Genomic DNA, 19,621 nt, shown 5'->3' on the forward strand with positions numbered 1-19,621 from the left:
TCTGAACTCCAGTTAAATAATGATGTATTGCTCAGTGTTCTGAACTCCAGTTAAATAATGATGTATTGCTCAGTGTTCTGAACTCCAGTTAAATAATGATGTATTGCTCAGTGTTCTGAACTCCAGTAAAATAATTGCCTACTCATACCAGATATTGTTGAAGAATGAATTAAGATTATAATGAGGTTTACGGTACTTTTTGCACATTGCTTTTTCACTACCAAAATGTTGCCCAATGTGTTATGTTAATAGAAATATAATATATAATATAATATGGTTATGTAACAGTTAATGGAAGTTACGATGGGCCCTTACTATTCTTTTATATCCTTCATGGGCTGCTCTTATCACAAACAGTTTTGTGCTGATGAATTTTAAGCATAAAACCTATAGCGTTTCATACATGTGTTCTGTATCTATAATTAGATGACATTTGCAGTTATTTGTGGATTTCACCGACCAAAAGACTTTCAAGAGTAGCTCAGCCATCAGAAGTAAACAAGTGGTTTTTAACATTCTCTTTGATTTCATTGCTTTTCTCCCCTTGTCCATCTTTCCTCGCCCTCTACCCATCCCTTTCACACACACACACACACACACACACACACACACACACACACACACACACACACACACACACACACACACACACACACACACACACACACACACACACACACACACACACACACACAGGGATCAGGCCTGAGTGCTGCTGCATGGAGAGCTCAGGCAGCTTGGTGAAGGAGTTGGTTCAAGCTGCCATTAGCATCAGAATGGCAACATATTCCTGCCGTGAGTCAACATTAGTTCATTTCAGAATCGAGGGGTTGAAAGGCAGGCCAAAAAACCTTAGCTCTCTCCTCTGGAAAAGTGTTCTGGGTCCTAACAGTGGCTGCACTGTGCTTGCGTGTGTGGTCCATCCTCATTGTGGAGTGAATGAACTACACCTGTTCTGTATCTCTTTGGTGGCTCACAAACAGGTCTCTTTTCCAGCAAAAGTACACAGCAAATGTCACTCTCCCCTGTGTAAGATTTGCATTGTCTTCACATACAAATGGCTATCACATGTTGTGTCAATACTGTAAGTACACAATTACATCTGATGAAGATGATTAAACAGCAGACTATAAAATGGGGAGAATTGGCAACCAAGAGTAGTACGGTGTTCTTTGTACATACATGTATATTTTAATAGTCTGCTATTTAATAGTTTAACATTTTATAACAGGGTCATCACATTGGATCTGTGTGTGAGTGAGAGAGAGAGGGGTGTGTCTCTGCACTACACTGTCCAATCCACCAGACCTCCAGCTGGGTCCACAGGGGAGAGGAGTCCCATGGTCTGGCCTCCATATGCTAGCGCTCTGGACCCAGGCTGTCAGTGTTAGCCCCAGCACATGGAGGGCAGTCGGGAGTGCGCGGGGGGCTGCCTCCCTACCAGTATTGTGCGGAGGGGACGGGAGCCGATCGGAGCCCAGCAGGAGAGGAGAGGCCTTTTCTAAAGAGTGAGCCAAATGAAGCTCTCTTTCTCACACCCTGCTTTCTCTCTCCCTCCACATCTCTCTCTCTCTCGCTCTCTCTCTTACACCCTGCTTTCTCTCTCCCTCCACATTTCTCCCTCTCTCTTTCTTATTCACCCACACCACCTCCCCTCTTTCTTCTCTGGGCTGGCAGATTGATACACTCGCTAAAATGTGATTTTTGTTCCAGTGTTCTCTGTGAATTGACTTTTCTGAAACCGAACCGACCATTCCTCTTTCCCACTAACCTATTCTCGGCTAAATTCAATCGAGCCACACTGCGCTGTTTTTCAATCATTTTGTACACATTCAAGTCGCTCGCGAGAGGATGTAAGGAAGGGACCAGACAAATCTCTTTGGTCTTTCTATACACAATGCCTCTCATTTTGAATTCCTACATGTATTGCTGATCACCAGTCTGAATGGTCCTGATTAAGTGTTGTTTTTGTGGTCTCCACACATGAATTCCAAAGCCCGAGGGAGACATTTCCCCTTTTGTCTTTGACATCAAAGTTATTTGGGACGGAGTGTTTCTCAGCGACTGAGGAATCATGAGGTCATCAAGTCTAATGTGTGTTTACCAACCGCCACCCAACCAATCTTGGACTATGAAGCTATGGAATCACCATGCAGCATAACTTGCATTCTTCATGTGTTGGTGTGTTTTTGTGGTGGTACTGATTCCCATAGAGATCCGATATAATTCATAATTCAATGGTGATTCCTGAATTTGTTTCTGTCAAAAACAGAGATATTCTCCCTTTTTTGGGTTTGGTTAAAGAGGAGGCCTTTTATCTTGATGATCACCTTAATATATTAGTCATGTCTGCTACTCAGTTCCATAACTGGTGTGGATTGGCCTGGGTTTTAAAGCTCCAATTGTCAATGGACCCAGTCCAGTACAGGACAGACCACAAATAGCCTGTGGAGAGTCATTCCTTTAATGAAATAGTAGAGGGTACTGCTGAGTACAAATATACTGTGTGGATTAACAGAGCTATCACAGGGAGTTTGTTCTATGTAAGACTGCCCAGCAACTCACATGTCTTATTTCAAGTTTGTTGTACACATGGTATACACTATCCAACAAAATGCTTACTTGCAGGTCCCTTCTCGACAATGCAACAACAATAAGAAATAAGAAAATATTAGAATACAAACAAAGTAAATGGCTCAGTAGAATAGAATAAACATTTTAGGAAGGCACAATTGATTGTACAATATTTACACAGAGACAGGGGGATTGGGAGACAAGTGTTTAAATTGTGCAGTATTAGCAATAGTAAAGAAGAATCTGGTAGCAGCAATTGTGATGTGTGTGTGAGTGTGAGTGTGAGTGTGAGTGTGAGTGTGAGTGTGAGTGTGAGTGTGAGTGCATGTGTGCTAAGTTGCAGAGAATCAGAGCAGGTGGTCAGTCCAGTTCAAGTGTTCAGCAGCCTGATGGCTTGTAGATAGAAACTGTCTCTGAGCCTGTTGGTATGAGACCTCATGCCCCGTCTTCCCGACGGTAAGGGAGTGAACAGCTTGTGGCTAGGGTGTGTGGTTCATGATGATGCTGCAGGACTTCCTCAGGCACTGTACATATAACAGAGTGAATAGTTGATAAACAAAGAGAAAATTGATATATAGATCAAAAAGATGTACTACATTTACAGTATTTGTGTATTCTAATGGTAGGCAACCTAGTGTTACACATTTTTAGGTATACAATATCATATAGAATTGACTCCAGCAAGGTTATGGTGATTTTGTATATTATTATAAATTGCGTGTTAATGTTATACTATTATTTTCTATTATAATATAGATTATTAAACTGCTAAAAATGTGACTATAAAAGTTGTCAATATTATACAACAAAGTGTAGCTGTGCTGTACCTCAACTGTAGCTGCTAATATCATCTACCGTTCAAAAGTTTGGGGTCACTAAGAAATGTCCTTGTTTTAGAAAGGGATCTTTTTTTGTCCATTAACATAACATCAATTTGATCAGAAATACATTGTAGACATTGTTAATTTTGTAAATGACTATTGTAGCTGGAAACTCGTACAACACTGTGTACTTCTCCCCTCACAGAACAGCACAAACGGGCTCTAACCAGAGTAGAAAAAGGAGTGGGAGGCCCCGGTGCACAACTGAGCAAGAGGGCAGTACATTAGATTGTCTATTTTGAGAAACAGACGCCTCACAAGTCTTCAACTGGCAGCTTCATTAAATAGTACCCGCGGGCCTCCCGGGTTGTGCCACCAGAGACTCTGGGTTCGCTCCCAGGCTCTGTCGCAGCCGGCCGCGACCGGGAGGTCCTTGGGGCGACGCACAATTGGCCTAGCATCGTCGGGGCTAGGGAGGGTTTGGCCGGTAGGGATATGTCTCATCGAGCACCAGCGACTCCTGTGGCAGGCCGGGTGCAGTGCACGCTAACCAAGGTTTCCAGGTGCATGGTGTTTCCTCCGGCACATTGGTGCGGCTGGCTTCCGGGTTGGATGCCCGCAGTGTTAAGAAGCAGTGCGGCTTGTTTGGGTTGTGTTTCGTAGGACACATGGCTTTCGACCTTCGTCTCTCTCGAGCCCGTAGTAATTGATAGTAATTATAACAATTGGATACCACAAAATTGGGGAGAAAAGGGGGAAAAATAAAAAAATAAAATAAAAATAATACCTGCAAAACACCAGTCTCAACGTCAACAGTGAAGAGGCAACTCCGGGATGCTGGCCTTCTAGGCAGAGTTCCTCTGTCCAGTGTCTGTGTTCTTTTGCCCTTAATCTTTTCTTTTCATTGGCCAGTCTGAGATATGGATTTTTCTTTGTAACTCTGCCTAGAAGGCCAGCATCCCGGAGTCGCCTCTTCACTGTTGACGTTGAGACTTGTGTTTTGCTCCAGATAATCAACTAGATTGACCTCAAACCTCATTGTTTGTAGACATGTTATTATTAATTGTGTGAGCCAAACTTGCACATTATGGAAATTAAACGAAGATCAAACTGTGTAAAATGACAATGGCCAGGGGTGGAATTGGTGATGTAAAAAGTGCTGATTTAGTAGCTGAATTCCTGGTGATTTTCCAGACTGATGTTTTTCTAACTATATTGAGTACATGTTGGCTGAAATAACAACACTATAAAATAGACATTTGTATCCATAATTTATATTTGACTATGACAGTGATGGTATGGTACTATAGAATTATTGGCACAATTTTAAACAAGAATTTACAGTTTTTCATAAACCCAGCTGTTGAATGGAGTTATTATCTCAGAGGTTTTTATTGATTTTCAAGTCTGCTCTGACCATGTTCCTCTGCTGCCCTCTACTGTTGTTGTTCTGAACTACAAGTAGAGTGACACATAAAGGGATTTATCTCAATTCATTGATACCTTGCACCCTATCTCCTCTCGCCTCTTTCTCAACTGTATTGTAGGAGAGTGAAGACTACTTACCGACACAACTCAAATGCATTTTCAGCCTTTTTTTAGCACCACATCTTTTGCTTTACCCACTAGGTGGCGGAGGAGGGTCATGCATTTGTGCATTTGTACCAGGGCATTCTTCTTTTGCGTCATGGCCGTTTAGAGGTATTACATCCAGTGCTGGCTGGTGGGCGGAGATCTCGGCGGGAATGGATTTACTGTAATGACTGGAATAGAATAAATCAAACGGTGATGAGTTTCAATTACAATCAGCCCGCCTCCCCCCACAAGAGTCCTCTGATTGCATCGTCATGTGTGCTGGGACTGGACGCCAAACCATCCCTTTATTTCATTATTTCAGTCCAAATACTGCTAAATAACTCATATATAGCATGGTTTATCCAGGAGAGTATAATCCCAGTATCATACCCCAAACATTATTCCTTTCCTTTGTAAGAGCTGGTAAATTACAATCTACACAATGTGCCACTGGAGTAGTACAGGATTACGCTGTACAGAACAGAATCAGTTTAACTTAATGTCCTCTGACATAGGCACAAGAGATACCAATCACAGAAAAGTTCACAGGTCCACAATTCAGATCTTTAGCCAGCTGGTGTCAGCAGTATAACTGCTATATGAGGAGAATGAATAACTGAATGAATAATTATTATTGTTCTTCATAATAATTTAATTAATTGTTCTTCATCAAACATGAAATTATTTCCACAGCTCACCAATACATTTGAAGAGTTGTTATAACATTGTATTTTTTGTGTTGAATTAAATTATAATTTAATTTGAAACTAATTTGAGACATGCCCAAATTATGTAGATTAAAGTTGCAGTCTGTGATTGGTACATCCATTTTTTGATTTTTAAATTAATTATATATAGTAATTGATTATTGAAGAATATAACTAAATGCCTCATGAGCTTAGTTCAACTGTTGTACCTCATCAGAACTCCCAAATCTTGTTTAACTCCATTGGTTGTAAACGATGTAATTGTAATTTAATACTAGAGGGCCATACTTGCGAACCTCAAAATGGGCATCAGCCAATTAAAATCGTTGAGGTACTTGCACATGATAGAACCCTACACTGTATGTGGTCCCATCAAATAACCTGGCACATGTTAGCCCTATGGTCCCATCAAATAACCTGGCACACGTTAGCCCTATGGTCCCATCAAATAACCTGGCACACGTTAGTAACCCTATGCTAACTTCGCCAGCTGACAGTGACTAGTTCCTGTACCAAATTCTGTATCATCTTATTTACAAAGATCTTAGACTTTGTAGCCACCAATCAATGGTATTTCTTAAAACAGGTCAACTTGGCCACCAGAAGGATATTTTAAACCTCCAAATTCAAGGTTTACTTTTGTTCCACTAGATCTGTAAAGTGTAGTGTCCCACTCAATATTGCATGATGTATCCTTGACAAGGCAGGCTACTAGCTACTAAATTTAAAAAAGCATGTTTTCGCATATGACAAAATCCCATGTTTTAGCCTATCACACACGTTCATGTGTTTTCACAGCAATAGATGTAGGAGGATTATATAACATGTAAATGTTAAAGGGCAGAGCTACCACTTTCCAGACATCCCGCTAAGCCCTCCGACAAACCATCAAACGGGCAAAGCGTCAATACAGGACTAAGATTGCATCCTACTACACCGGGTCCGACGCTGGCCAGAAGTGGCAGGGCTTGCAAACTACTACAGACTACAAAGGGAAGCACAGTCGCGAGCTGCCCAGTGACACGAGCCTACCAGACAAGCTAAATCACTTCTATTCTTGCCTCGAAGCAAGCAACACAGAAGCATGCATGAAAGCATCAGATGTTCTGGACGACTGTGTGATCACTCCCTCCTTAGCCAATGTGAGTAAGGCCTTCAAACAGGTCAACATTTACAAGGCTGCAGCGCCAGATGGATTGCCAGGATGTGTACTCCAAGCATGCACTGACCAACTGGCAAGTGTCTTCACTGACATGTTCAACCTGCCCTGACCGAGTCTGTAATACCAACATGTTTCAAGCAGACCACCATAGCCCCTGTGCCCAAGAACACCAATGTAACCTGCTTAAATGACTACCGACCCGTAGCACTCACGTCTGTAGCAATGAAGTGCTTTGAAAGACTGGTTATGGCTCACATCAAAACCATTATCCCAGAAACCCTAGACCCACTCCAATTTGCATACTGCCCTAACAGATCCACAGATGATGCAATCTCTATTACACTCCACACTGCCCTTTCCCTACTGGACAAAAGAAACACCTACATGAGAATGCTATTCATTGACTACAGCCCCTTAAACCACACGAGTGGGGCTTTATCAGTATGCTTAGGGTCATTGTCCTGCTGGAAGGTGAATCTCCATCCTAGTATCAAATCTCTGGAAGACTGAAACAGGTTTCCCTCAAGAATTTCCCTGTATTTAGCGCCATCCATCATTCTTTCAATTCTGACCAGTTTCCCAGTCCCTACCGATGAAACACATCCCCACAGCATGATGCTGCCACCACATGGCTTCACTGTAGGGATGGTGTTCTCAGGGTGATGAGAGGTGTTGGGTTTACGCCAGACATAGCGGTTTCCTTGATGGCCATAAAGCTCAATCTGACCAGAGTACCTTCTTCCATATGTTTGGGGATTATCCCACATGCCACATGCAAACATGTTTGCTTTTTTTGCTTTCAGTCACTCTTCCGTAAAGCCAAGCTCTGTTGGGTGGATGGCTTAAAGTGGTCCTACGGACAGAAACTTCAATCTCCGCTGTGGAGCTTTGCAGCTCCTTCAGGGTTATCTTTGGTCTCTTTGTTGCCTCTCGGATTAAAGCCCTCCTTGCCTGGTGTGTGAGTTTAGGTGGGCGGCACTTTCTTGGCAGGTTTGTTGTGGTGCCACATACTTTTCATTTAATGGTGCTCTGTAGGATGTTCAAAGTTTCTGATATTTTTTTATAACCCAACCCTGATCTGTACTTCCCCACAACTTTGTCCCTGACCTGTTTGGAGAACTCCTTGGTCTTCATGGTGTAGCTTGCTTGGTGGTGCCCCTTGCTTAGTGGTGTATCAGACTCTGGGGCCTTTCAGAACAGGTGTATATATAATGAGATCATGTGACAGATCATGTGACACTTAGATTGCACACAGGTGGACTTAGTTTAACTAATGATGTGACCTCTGAAGGTAATTGGTTGCACCAGATCTTATTTAGGGGCTTCATAGCAAAGGGGGTGAATACACATGCAAGCACCACTTTTCCATTTTTTAAAACATATTTTGAAACAAGTAATTTTTTTCCACTTCACTTCACCAATTTGGACTATTTTGTGTATGTCCATTACATGACATCCAAATAAAAATCTATTTAAATTATGGGTTGTCTTGCAACAAAATAGGAAAAACGCCAAGGGGGTTGAATACTTTAAGGCACTATACACAGCGGTTGGAACTATAAATCTAAAATTTGGACTCATCAGACCAAAGGACAGATTTCTACTGGTCTAATGTCCATTGCTCGTGGTTCTTGGCCCAAGCAAGTCTCTTATTCTTATTGGTGTCCTTTAGTAGTGGTTTCTTTGCAGCAATTAGATAATGAAGGCCTGATTAACGCAGTCGCCTCTAAACAGTTGATGTTTAGATGTGTCTTTTACTTTTATTTGGGTTGCAATCTGAGGTGCAGGAAATTGCCGATTTCTGAGGCTGGTAACTCTAATGAACTTATCCTCTGCAGCAGAGGTAACTCTGGGTCTTCCTTTCCTGTGGCGGTCTTCATGAGAGCCGGTTTCATTATAGCTCTTGATGGTTTTTCAACTGCACTTGATTAAACTTTCAAAGATCTTGACATTTTCCGGATTGCCTGACCGGATTGCCATGTCTTAAAGTAATGATGGACTGTCATTTCTCTTGGCTTATTTGAGCTGTTCTTGCCATAATATGGACTTAGTCATTTACCAAATAGGGCTATCTTCTGTATACCAACCCTACCTTGTTACAACACAACTTATTGGTTCAAATGCATTGAGAAGGAAAGAAATTCCACAAATGACCTTTTAAGAAGGCACACCTATTAATTAAAATGCATTCCAGGTGACTAACTTATGAAGCTGGTTGAGAGAATGTGCAAAGCTGTCATCAAGGCAAACAGTGGCTACTTTGAAGAATCTCACATTTAAAATACATTTTGATTTGTTTAACACTATTTTGGTTACTACATGATTACATTTGTGTTATTTCATAGTTTTGATGTCTTCACTATTATTCTACAATGTAGAAAATAGTCCAAATAAAGAAAAACTCTTAAATTAGTAGGTGTTCTAAAGCTTTTGGCGGGTATTGGATGTTATTTTGTATACTTCAAGGAGTCTTAAAATTCTAAATTAAATAGATAAATGATTCTTGGTAATACTTTCTAAAAACAATTCCATATAGCTTTGTAGAACCCCACCCCCTCCCCCATCTTAGACTATTAAGGATTAACACCCCCTCGCAGGATTGGACCTCTAAGTAGTGGACATGTTTAAAGCAAACTATTATATTAATATATTAAGTATTCACAATAATCATTATTATGCGCATGTAAACCATTGACAGGTGACACCATTGTTTTATGGCATCAATCTGTCTTAAAATAGATATTATTTAAGAAATATCTTTCAAATAATTAGCATTCAGGGAGAGATCAGGTAATCTGGTCACAATGCGGACACAGTAAAAGTATAAGAGACACATTTTAATACCATGTGTAGATGCAACAAACCATGTTCATGCAAGGTGTAAAATATGCTTAAATGGCTACCTGGGCTGCGTTTAGAAAGGCAGCCAAATCAGAGCTTTTTAAATGTGTATTTTATGTAGCTCTGAAAAAGATCTGATGTGAAAAGTTACGTGTAAAAGCAGCCCTGGTGAGTCAAAACATCTTTCTATTCTGGTTAGGGCCAGTTTGCTCTGTTCTGTGAAGGGAGTAGTACACAGCGTTGTACGAGATCTTCAGTTTCTTGGCAATTTCTCGCATGGAAAAGCCTTCATTTCTAAGAACAAAAATAGACTGCCGAGTTTCAGAAGAAAGTACTATGTTTCTGGCCATTTTGAGCCTGCAATCGAACCCACAAATGCTGATGCTCCAAATACTCAACCTATCTAAAGAAGGCTAGTTTTATTGCTTCTTTAATCAGAACAACAGTTTTCAGCTGTGCTAACATAATTGCAAAATGGTTTTCTTGGATTAGCTAACACAACGTGTCATTGGAACACAGGAGTGATGGTTGCTGATAATGGGCCTCTGTACGCCTATGTAGATATTCCATTACAAATGTGCCGTTTCCAGTTACAATAGTCATTTACAGCGTTAACAATGTCTACATTGTATTACTGAATACTTTCAAGTTATTTTAAAGGACAAAAAAACTTTATTTTAAAGGACAAAAAAACATGTGTGTGTGTGTGTATATATATATATATATATATATACATATATATATATAAAGCTAGGAATGTAGGCTAAAATATATTTAGCCCTTTCCAGTGTAGGCTGGCAATCAATTCTAAGAATTCATGTTGACTTGATGTCACAATATGTAGTGTGGAGAGCCACCAGAAGATGGTGACAGAGGCTTCTGCAGGGATGTAGAACACCAGGGATGTGAAAATCTCCTTCCAAAGAGGTACTATCATATCGTGAGAGTATAAGTACAACATTATTTTATTGTAGACGTGAACACATTTACATACATGCAATGTACAGACAAATACACACAACAGTTAAGCATGGTACATGATTGTCAACAACTTAACTGAATTTTACAGTAAATAATGCCGCAAACCTCTGCATAACTTTGTCCTTTTTGGAATTTGACCCAGAAATGTCCTCTTATACAGGGCAAACTAGAAAATGTGTACCAGTGTCTGGTAACTCTTGAGTACCTTTTGAGAGTTGACCACATAACATGAAGTATAGCAGAGTCAACCCAGTCACATAAAGTGTAGCAGTGTCAACCCCGTAGCGTGAAGTGTTGCAGCGTCAACCCCGTAGCGTGAAGTGTAGCAGCGTCAACCCCGTAGCGTGAAGGGTAGCAGTGTCAACCCCGTAGCGTGAAGTGTAGCAGCGTCAACCCCGTAACGTGAAGTGTAGCAGAGTCAACCCCGTAACGTGAAGTGTAGCAGAGTTAACCCCATAGCGTGAAGTGTAGCAGAGTTAACCCCGTAGCGTGAAGTGTAGCAGCGTCAATCCCGTAGCGTGAAGTGTAGCAGAGTTAACCCCGTAGCGTGAAGTGCAGCAGAGTCAACCCCGTGAAGTGTAGCAGAGTTAGCGTGAAGTGTAGCAGAGTTAACCCCGTAGCGTGAAGTGTAGCAGAGTTAACCCCGTAGCGTGAAGTGTAGCAGCAGATTCAATCCCGTAGCGTGAAGTGTAGCAGAGTTAACCCCGTAGCGTGAAGTGCAGCAGAGTCAACCCTGTAACGTGAAGGGTAGCAGATTCAACCCTGTAACGTGAAGAGTAGGATAGTCCACTCCGTTAAGCAAAATGTAGCAGATTCAACCCCGTAGCGTGAAGTGTAGCAGAGTCAACCCTGTAACGTGAAGAGTAGGATAGTCAACCCCGTAGCGTGAAGTGTAGCAGAGTCAACCCTGTAACGTGAAGAGTAGGATAGTCAACCCCGTAGCGTGAAGTATAGCAGAGTCAACCCTGTAACGTGAAGAGTAGGATGGTCAACCCCGTCAAGCAAAATGTAGCAGAGTCAACCCCGTAGTGTGAAGTGTAGAATAATCAATCCTATGACGTCAAGTGTAGTGTGTTATGTGAACTCCATTGTTTCATCAATGTCTGCGATTAGACAACTCCATAAATGGCATCTACCAGTTCATAGGTCCCGGCGCTGACACCAATAGAATGTCTCGGTACAAATTATCTGTTGACACCTACTGGTATTTAGTTCATCAAGTCCATGCCATTGCACTCCCATCTCTGTATAAACAGTCTATTGTTTTGAGTGTGTCAGTTCAATTTCGAACTCGGCGGCCTCTAGAGGTGACCAGTAAGCCCCAGCTGGGGGTCAGTCAGTAGGGGGTGCTATACTGGAACAGGAGTGTGTGAGTGCTTATTTTCTTGGTTTCTGTTGGGACTGCTGTGGAGACGTGAGGACCCTCCTGCAGACGAGAAGACAGAAAGAGAACAAAGAGCGTTCTTTTCTTTAGACTGAATTCTTATGAAACAGCTTTCACTATCATTTTAAAAATGTCATCTTTTATGCTATTTTATTCATTTACAGTCGTGGAAAAAGTGCCCAATTGTCATACTTGAGTAAAAGTAAAGATACCTAAGGATCGTACCTTTTTTTTCCAATTTTCGCCTAAAATGACATACCCAAATCTAACTCCCTGTAGCTCAGGACCTGAAGCAAGGATATTCAAATGATTGATACCATTTGAAAGGAAACACTTTAAAGTTAGTTGAAATGTGAAATTAATGTAGGAGAATATAACACATTAGATCTGGTAAAAGATAATACAATGAAATAAACATGCATTTCTTTTCATAATCTTTGATATGCAAGAGAAAGGCCATAATGTATTATTGCAGTTTAGGCACAATTTAGATTTTGGCCAATAGATGGCAGCAGTGGGTGTGCAAAGTTTCAGATTGATCCAGTGAAGCATGGCAATACTGGACAATATTTTGTATCAAGTCTGCCCAAATGTGCTGAATTGGTCAATTGATACATTTTCAAGTACATAACTATAGAGAACATACAAAAATGATATGGTAATACAAAATGTAAGTTTACACACTCTCAGGAATGTCATACAAATCAAATGAAATTTGATTGGTTACATACACATGGTTGCAGATGTTATTGCGAGTGTAGCGAAATGCTTGTGCTTCTAGATCTGATAGTGCAGCAGAATCTAACAATAAATAATACATCAGAAAACTAAATACTGCATAGTTTCCTAAGGACTAGAAGCGAGGTGACCCTCTCTTGCTTAGACTCCATGATGGATCATTAGCTTATACACTAACTGTCACACATCTACATAACCGGGCGGGGCGGTGTGGGTGTAGAGACAGAGACAGCAGGGACTCAAACTGTAGAACCCAGTTCCTACATTTGAATACAAAAATGTATTTTATCAATCAAAGCTATGCTACATTTTATCTCTGGGACCCTCAGTGTCACGGCTGTCGTTGAAGGAAGACCAAAGTGTAGTGTGGTAAGCGAACATTTTCCTTTTATTTAAAATGTCGCCAACAAAACAACAAACAAAGAAACAACCGTGAAGCTTACAGGGCTATAGTGCCACTAACAAAAGTCAACTACCCACACTGAAAGGAGGGAAACAAGGGCTGCGTAAGTATGATTCCCAATCAGAGACAACGATAGACAACTGTCCCTGATTGAGAACCATACCCGGCCAAAGCATAGAAATAAAGAAACATAGAAAACAAAACATAGAATGTCCACCCCACATCACACCCTGACCTAACCAAATAGAGAAATAAAACGGCTCTCTAAGGTCAGGGCGTGACACTCAGGATGACAAATCAGAGCAAGATTACTGAATGTAAGTACATTATTTAACTTCAGAGGTGAATGCATCAAACCAGTTGCCGTGATAAATGTTTTTTGTTGTTTTGCAGTCTCCTCAAACAATAGCATGATATTTTTTTCACAGTAATAGCTACTGTAAATTGGACAGTGCAGTTAGATTAACAAGAATTAAAGTTTTCTGCCCATATAAGACATGTCTATGTCCTGGAAAGTTTGCTGTTTCTTACAACTGTCATGCTAATCACATTAGTACACGTTAGCCCGTCCTGGTATAGGGACACCTATCCTGTCGAGGTTATTAATAGAAAATGACTCAAGTAATAGTGAAAGTCACCCAGTAAAATACTACTTGAGTAAAAGCCTAAAACTATTTGGTTTTAAATATACTTAAGTATCGAAAGTAAATGTATTTGCTAAAATATACTTAAGTATCAAAAATTATTTAAAATGTCTTATATTGAGCAAACCACATTTTTTTTGCGGATGGCCAAGGGCTCAGACATAATCTACAAATGAAGCATGTGTTTAGTGAGTCTACCAGATCAGAGGCAATAGGGATGACCACGGATATTCTCTTGATAAAAGTGTGTGAATTAGACAATATTCCTGTACTGCTAAGCATTCAAAATGTAATGAGTACTTTTGGGTGTCAGGGAAAATGTGTGGAGTAAAAAGTATATAATTTTCTTTAGGAATGTAGTGAAGTAAAAGTTGTCAAAAATACAGATACCCCCAAGAAATACTCAAATATTTTTACTTAAATACTTTACACTATCAAAATAAAGAAAGTCGCACACTCCATGTGTAATCTCCCAGCAATTTAATGGGTATTTACCAATTACATTGCTGGGAGATTACACATGGAGTGTGCAACTTTATTTTGATAGTTTATAGTTAATTTGCCGATAGTCAGCACCTCCACACAAACTATTATTCTGGGTGTTCGCCAGCTCATGTTTTTTTATCTACTTAAAAGTACTTTACACCACTGTTCGTATATTGTATTGCCATCTGCTTGATTTTTATCTGAAATATCTCTGTGTGTTTTTGTATAGCGCCTTAATCAGTGTGATATTTATCCTAGTCGTGCAGTTCTTAGTGTAGCATGTACTACAGTAATGCTCTGCCACATCCGTGCCTGCTCTGTCCTGTCACCTTATTAATACACGTACCTTCCTGACAGGTAGGTCCTATCCAGCCCTGTAGACAGGTGCAGCGGCCGTTCCGTGGATCACACCGTGCCCCGTTCCTACACTCACAGCTCTCAGAACAGTCCGGGCCGTAGTGGTTCACTGGACAATCTGGACACAACCCAGACAGGGAAACAAGAAGTGCGACAACACTTTTACATTGTAGTGTTGTTTGGCATGTTTGAATCCTTACATTGACTTTAAGTCAAACTGCATTGATGTTAAATGGGAGACTCAGTGAACATCTGACTTAAGTGGAAGTTAGGAGCCACCCCATAGTCATTTGAAGAATGTTGATAAATCACACTACTTCAATATTAGATCAAAAGAAACAAACAACTACTTGTGTCACAGCGCGTTCCCATCTTTCCCGTGGGGCACAGACAGTGGCCGGTCATGGGGTCACATGGGGTGTCCCCCTCGCAGTCACATGACTGGTTGCAGCCCACCCCGAAACGACGCTGCTCACACTCTATAACCGGGAATGAGAGGGAGGGGGAGCATTCATGGCACACATGGATATGAGAATGAAAAGTAATCCCCATCTCAGCATTGCAGGTAAAAGACTATGACTGGGGCATGTAACAGTCCCATTTTATCAGCAATTGTATCTACTAAATCTCAGCCTAATCCTATTTCTGACTGTTAAACTGCTTTTCACCTTTCTCACAGTGGTATCCATGGTAACCAGTAGGGCAGAGACAGTGCCCTGTGCTTGGGTCACAGGGGGCGAGGCCTCGGCACTTACACTGGCGTTGACAGCGGTGGCCATGGAAACCAGCAGGGCAGGCTAGACAGAACATTAGAACATCAGACAGAACATTAGAACTTCAGAACATCAAACAGGACATAGGAACAACAGAACATAAGACAGACTGAATGGCCCTGCCTCACCATGTTCACACAGGTGACCATAGTATCCCGGGTCACACTGGCACTCTCCCGTCACTCTGTCACACGTCCCGTTGTTATGACAATCACACTGCAGTTTGCAGTTGGCTCCGTAACTCCCTGATGGGCACTCTGAATGACCAAGCAACAGAAAACACATACAACACCTTGTCATGGGTAAACAATGGAATGGTGTCATGGGCTCATGATATCAGGGGAACTCAAATGGAGTCTTCACATCAAATTCACAAAACAACACAATGAGGAAAATGTGAAATGTGAGCTGTTGACATGGTTGTCACGACAGGGGTTTAAATACTATTTGAAATAAATGAAACACTGAGTATGTGTTTGATTGAGCTTGTCTGATGCAATTGAACCAATATAAGTGTCTCTGCAAACATCACCTACCTGGCACTCCAGGTTGGATTAAGCAAATAAGCAAAGACATTGAAAGATTTAAAATAGTATGCATAGTGAGGTCACCTGTATCACAACTGGGTCCGGTCCAGCCTAGTCCGCAGGTACAGCCTCCAGAGACCAGTTCACACACACCACCGTTACTGCAGTTACAGTGCTGGCCACAGTCTTCCCCATACCAGCCCTGGGCACAATCTGACACACACACACACACACACACACACACACACACACACACACACACACACACACACACACACACACACACACACACACACACACACATACTATAGAATGTCAACAAAACTTGACGGGGTAGTTTATTACATTGTGGAGCAAGAATAAACAGAAATATGTGTGCGTATTACCCTGTCTGCAGTCTTCTCCCCGCTGGCCCGCCTTGCACACACACCTGCCCGTCTCTGGGTCACTTCGTGCCCCCTCGCCACACAGGGCCACCCTGGCACAGTCCTGCCCATAGCGCCCTGATGGGCATGCTGGTAGAACCATAGGAAAAGATAGGGGAAAGAGAGGAGACCATACCAAATGTTATATGGTACTGCTTGTGTTATAGGATCAAAAATACATGCAATTGCTTTTTTATGCAATTACCATTTTACTTTCTAATGTTGAACTAAATACTATGTAAATATCATTGTATTATATGTGAATGTCCACTCCTCCCCTCCTTCTGTCAATACCCTATGGATATGCCCAAACCCCTGGCACACGTTGGCACTCACTGGTGTTGCAGTCTGCTCCGATGTACCCTGATGGGCACTGACAGGTGCCCGTGGTGGTCTGGCACACACCGGCATTCAGACACTGGCACGGGCGTTCACAGTTTGGGCCATACCGTCCCATGTCACACTCTGGGAAGGCAAACACACACAGGACCTAGTTGTGGTAGTTATTATGGTTAACACATTTCCTACTGGTAAGAGCAATGTTTTGTTCTGATCAGCTGATGTCATAACTAGGGCCAAGAGTTTTTCTTGATCAGGTCACATTGTGGAAAAACCCCTGAACCTAACTATGACTATTGTAAGCTAACAAACTTTCAACAGTGGAATTCCTTCATGACATTGGTTAAGGAAGTGTGTGGCGGTCGGTGCATGTGTGTGGGGTGGTTGCCTTGATCACAGTTGTTGCCATGGTAACCCGGGGCGCAGAAGCAGAAGCCGGTGACAGGGTGGCACAGCTGGTTGGTGCCAGAGCACTGGCACACCTGGTTACAGTTCAGCCCATATGTGCCAGGTTGGCATGCTGGCAGAGAAACCCACAACACACACATCAAGTCCCATACAACAAAGGTACAGTGCATTCGGAAAGTATTCAGATCCCTAGAAGTTTTCCACATTTTGTTACGTTACAGCCTTATTCTAAATGGATTCAATTTTTTTTCTTCTCATCAATCTACCCCACAATGACAATACAAAATCATGATTTTAGAAATGTTAGTGATTATATTAAAAATGAAGCACCTTCGGGAGTGATTACGACATTGAGTCTTCTTGGGTTTGACGCTACAAGTTTGGCACATCTGTATTTTGGGAGTTTCTGCAATTCTTCTCTGAAGATCCTCTCAAGCGCTGTCAGGTTGGACGGGGAGCGTTGTTCCACAGCTATTTTCAGGTCTCTCCAGAGATGTTCGATAGGGTTCAAGTCCGGGCTCTGGTGGGCCACTCAAGGACATTCAGAGACTTGTCCCCAAGCCACTCCTGCGTTGTCTTAGCTGTGTGCTTAGGGTTGTTGACCTGTTGGAAGGTGAACCTTCGCCCTAGTCTGAGGTCCTGAGCGCTCTGGAGCAGGTTATCAAGGATCTCTCTGTACTTTGCTCCATTCATCATTCATGTTTGCCTCAATCCTGACTAGTCTCCCAGTCCCTGCTGCTGAAAAACATCCACACAGCATGATGCTGCCAACACAGTGCTTTACCGTAGAGATGGTGCCAGGTTTCCTCCAGATGTGACTCTTGGCATTCAGGCCAAAGAGTTCCGTCTTGGTTTCATCAGACCAGAGAATCTTGTTTCTCATGGTCTGAGGCTGTGCCTTTTACTGAGGAGTGGCTTCTGTATGGCCAGTCTACCATAAAGAACTGATTGTTGGAATACTGAAGAGATGGTTGTCCTTCTGGAAGGTTCTCCCATCTCCACAGAGGGACTCTGTAGCTCTGTCAGAGTGACCATCGGGTTCTTGGTCACCTCCCTGACCAAGGCCCTCTCCCCCGATTGCTCAGTTTGTCCGGGCGGCCAGTACTAGGAAGAGTCTTCGTGGTTCCAAACTTCTTCCATTTAAGAATGGAGGCCACTGTGTTCTTGGGGACCTTCAATGCTTCAGAAATGTGTTACCCTTCCCCAGATATTTGCCTCGACACAATCCTTTCTCGGATCTCTACGGACAAGTCCTTCGACCTCATGGCTTGGTTTTTGCTCTCACATGAACTGTCAACTGTGGGACCTTATATAGACAGGTGTGTGCCTTTCCAAATCATGTCCAATCAATTGAATTTACCACAGATGGACACCAATCAAGTTGTAGAAACATCTCAAGGATGATCAATGGAAACAGGTTGCACCTGAGCTCAATTTCATGGCAAAGGGTCTGAATACTTATGTAAATAACATATTTCTGTTTTTTATTTTTAATAAATGTGCAAACGTTTCTAAAAACCTGTTTTCGCTTTGTCATTTTGGGGTATTGTGTGTAGACTGATGAAGAAAAAATTCAATTTAGTTAATTTTAGAATAATGCTGTAACGTGACAAAATGTGGATAAGGTCAAGGGGTCTGAGTACTTTCCAAATGTTCTTTATGCCTACTGTAGCGGTAATTAAAAAACGTATATTTACTGTCATTTCATGCAGAACCACCATTACATACAATGCATATCTACCTCATGGGCCCTGTTCGAATACTTCAGAAATGCATCTTTCCTTCCTAATTTCCTTGAGGTTATCATGGATCTGCAATGGTTGGATTGTTGATGGTGAAAGCATACTAGATCTGTGCTTACCTCAAGAACCAAGGATACATTTCTGAACTATTCAAACATGGCCATAGCATTGAGTTCTCGATTACTCTATTCTCCTATCCCTCTGGCTCTAGCTTCTAGGCTAGACCAGAGCTCCCTCTACGGGCACTTACACTATGACACACCACAATCTATCACCAAACGAATGCTAACTTGTTAGGTTGCATGTGTCATTGCAGTGTCTGTTATTTTGCTCAATGCAACACAAAACAAGTGAAACAGTACGATACATCTTCACTCTCCTTCAGCTTCCCCAAGTCACTCACTTTGCTCACAGCCATTGCCAGTGAATCCAGGGGGACAGCCACATTTGCCAGACACATGGTTACAGGAAGTACCGTGGGGACAGTTACAGTCGCTCAGACAGTCATTCCCATAGGAGCCAGGTAAACAGGCTGTGGTGAACGGGGAAATTGTTCAATGAAGTCAATGCATACAGTCTGTTGCTATTTACAGTATATACAGGTCCTTGTAATAAATAGTTACTATACATTCATATTTGACTATATGTCAGGACCTGTATTCATAAAGTGCCTCTGAGTAGGTTTGCTGATGTATGATCATGTGTCCCCTTGTCCATGTAATCTTATTCATTAT

General features: G+C 41.9%; 1 protein-coding gene across 2 annotated transcripts in view; it reads right to left on the minus strand.

The window, feature by feature from the left end:
- Positions 1-2,934: 2,934 nt before the first annotated feature.
- Positions 2,935-19,621, minus strand: part of LOC112215981 (multiple epidermal growth factor-like domains protein 6) — an 85,552-nt gene continuing 68,865 nt past the window's right edge. Inside the window, exons 25-35 of one of the 2 annotated variants that reach the window (XR_006079079.1) lie at positions 19,291-19,419; positions 17,126-17,257; positions 16,735-16,863; positions 16,360-16,488; positions 16,058-16,186; positions 15,575-15,703; positions 15,342-15,470; positions 15,024-15,152; positions 14,663-14,791; positions 4,962-5,158; positions 2,935-3,098 (exon numbers count right to left, since the gene is read on the minus strand). Coding sequence is in view for 1 of the 2 variants with exons in the window: in XM_024375512.2 (XP_024231280.2) it covers positions 12,011-12,087; positions 14,663-14,791; positions 15,024-15,152; positions 15,342-15,470; positions 15,575-15,703; positions 16,058-16,186; positions 16,360-16,488; positions 16,735-16,863; positions 17,126-17,257; positions 19,291-19,419 (1,241 nt within the window). In the remaining variant the exon portion in view is untranslated. Of the gene's footprint in view, positions 3,099-4,961; positions 5,159-11,467; positions 12,088-14,662; positions 14,792-15,023; positions 15,153-15,341; positions 15,471-15,574; positions 15,704-16,057; positions 16,187-16,359; positions 16,489-16,734; positions 16,864-17,125; positions 17,258-19,290; positions 19,420-19,621 lie in introns of those variants that run through there. The other variant, XM_024375512.2, reaches the window with a different exon arrangement.

The sequence above is a fragment of the Oncorhynchus tshawytscha genome, linkage group LG16 (assembly GCF_018296145.1).
Source record: "Oncorhynchus tshawytscha isolate Ot180627B linkage group LG16, Otsh_v2.0, whole genome shotgun sequence".
Lineage (NCBI taxonomy): Eukaryota > Metazoa > Chordata > Actinopteri > Salmoniformes > Salmonidae > Oncorhynchus > Oncorhynchus tshawytscha.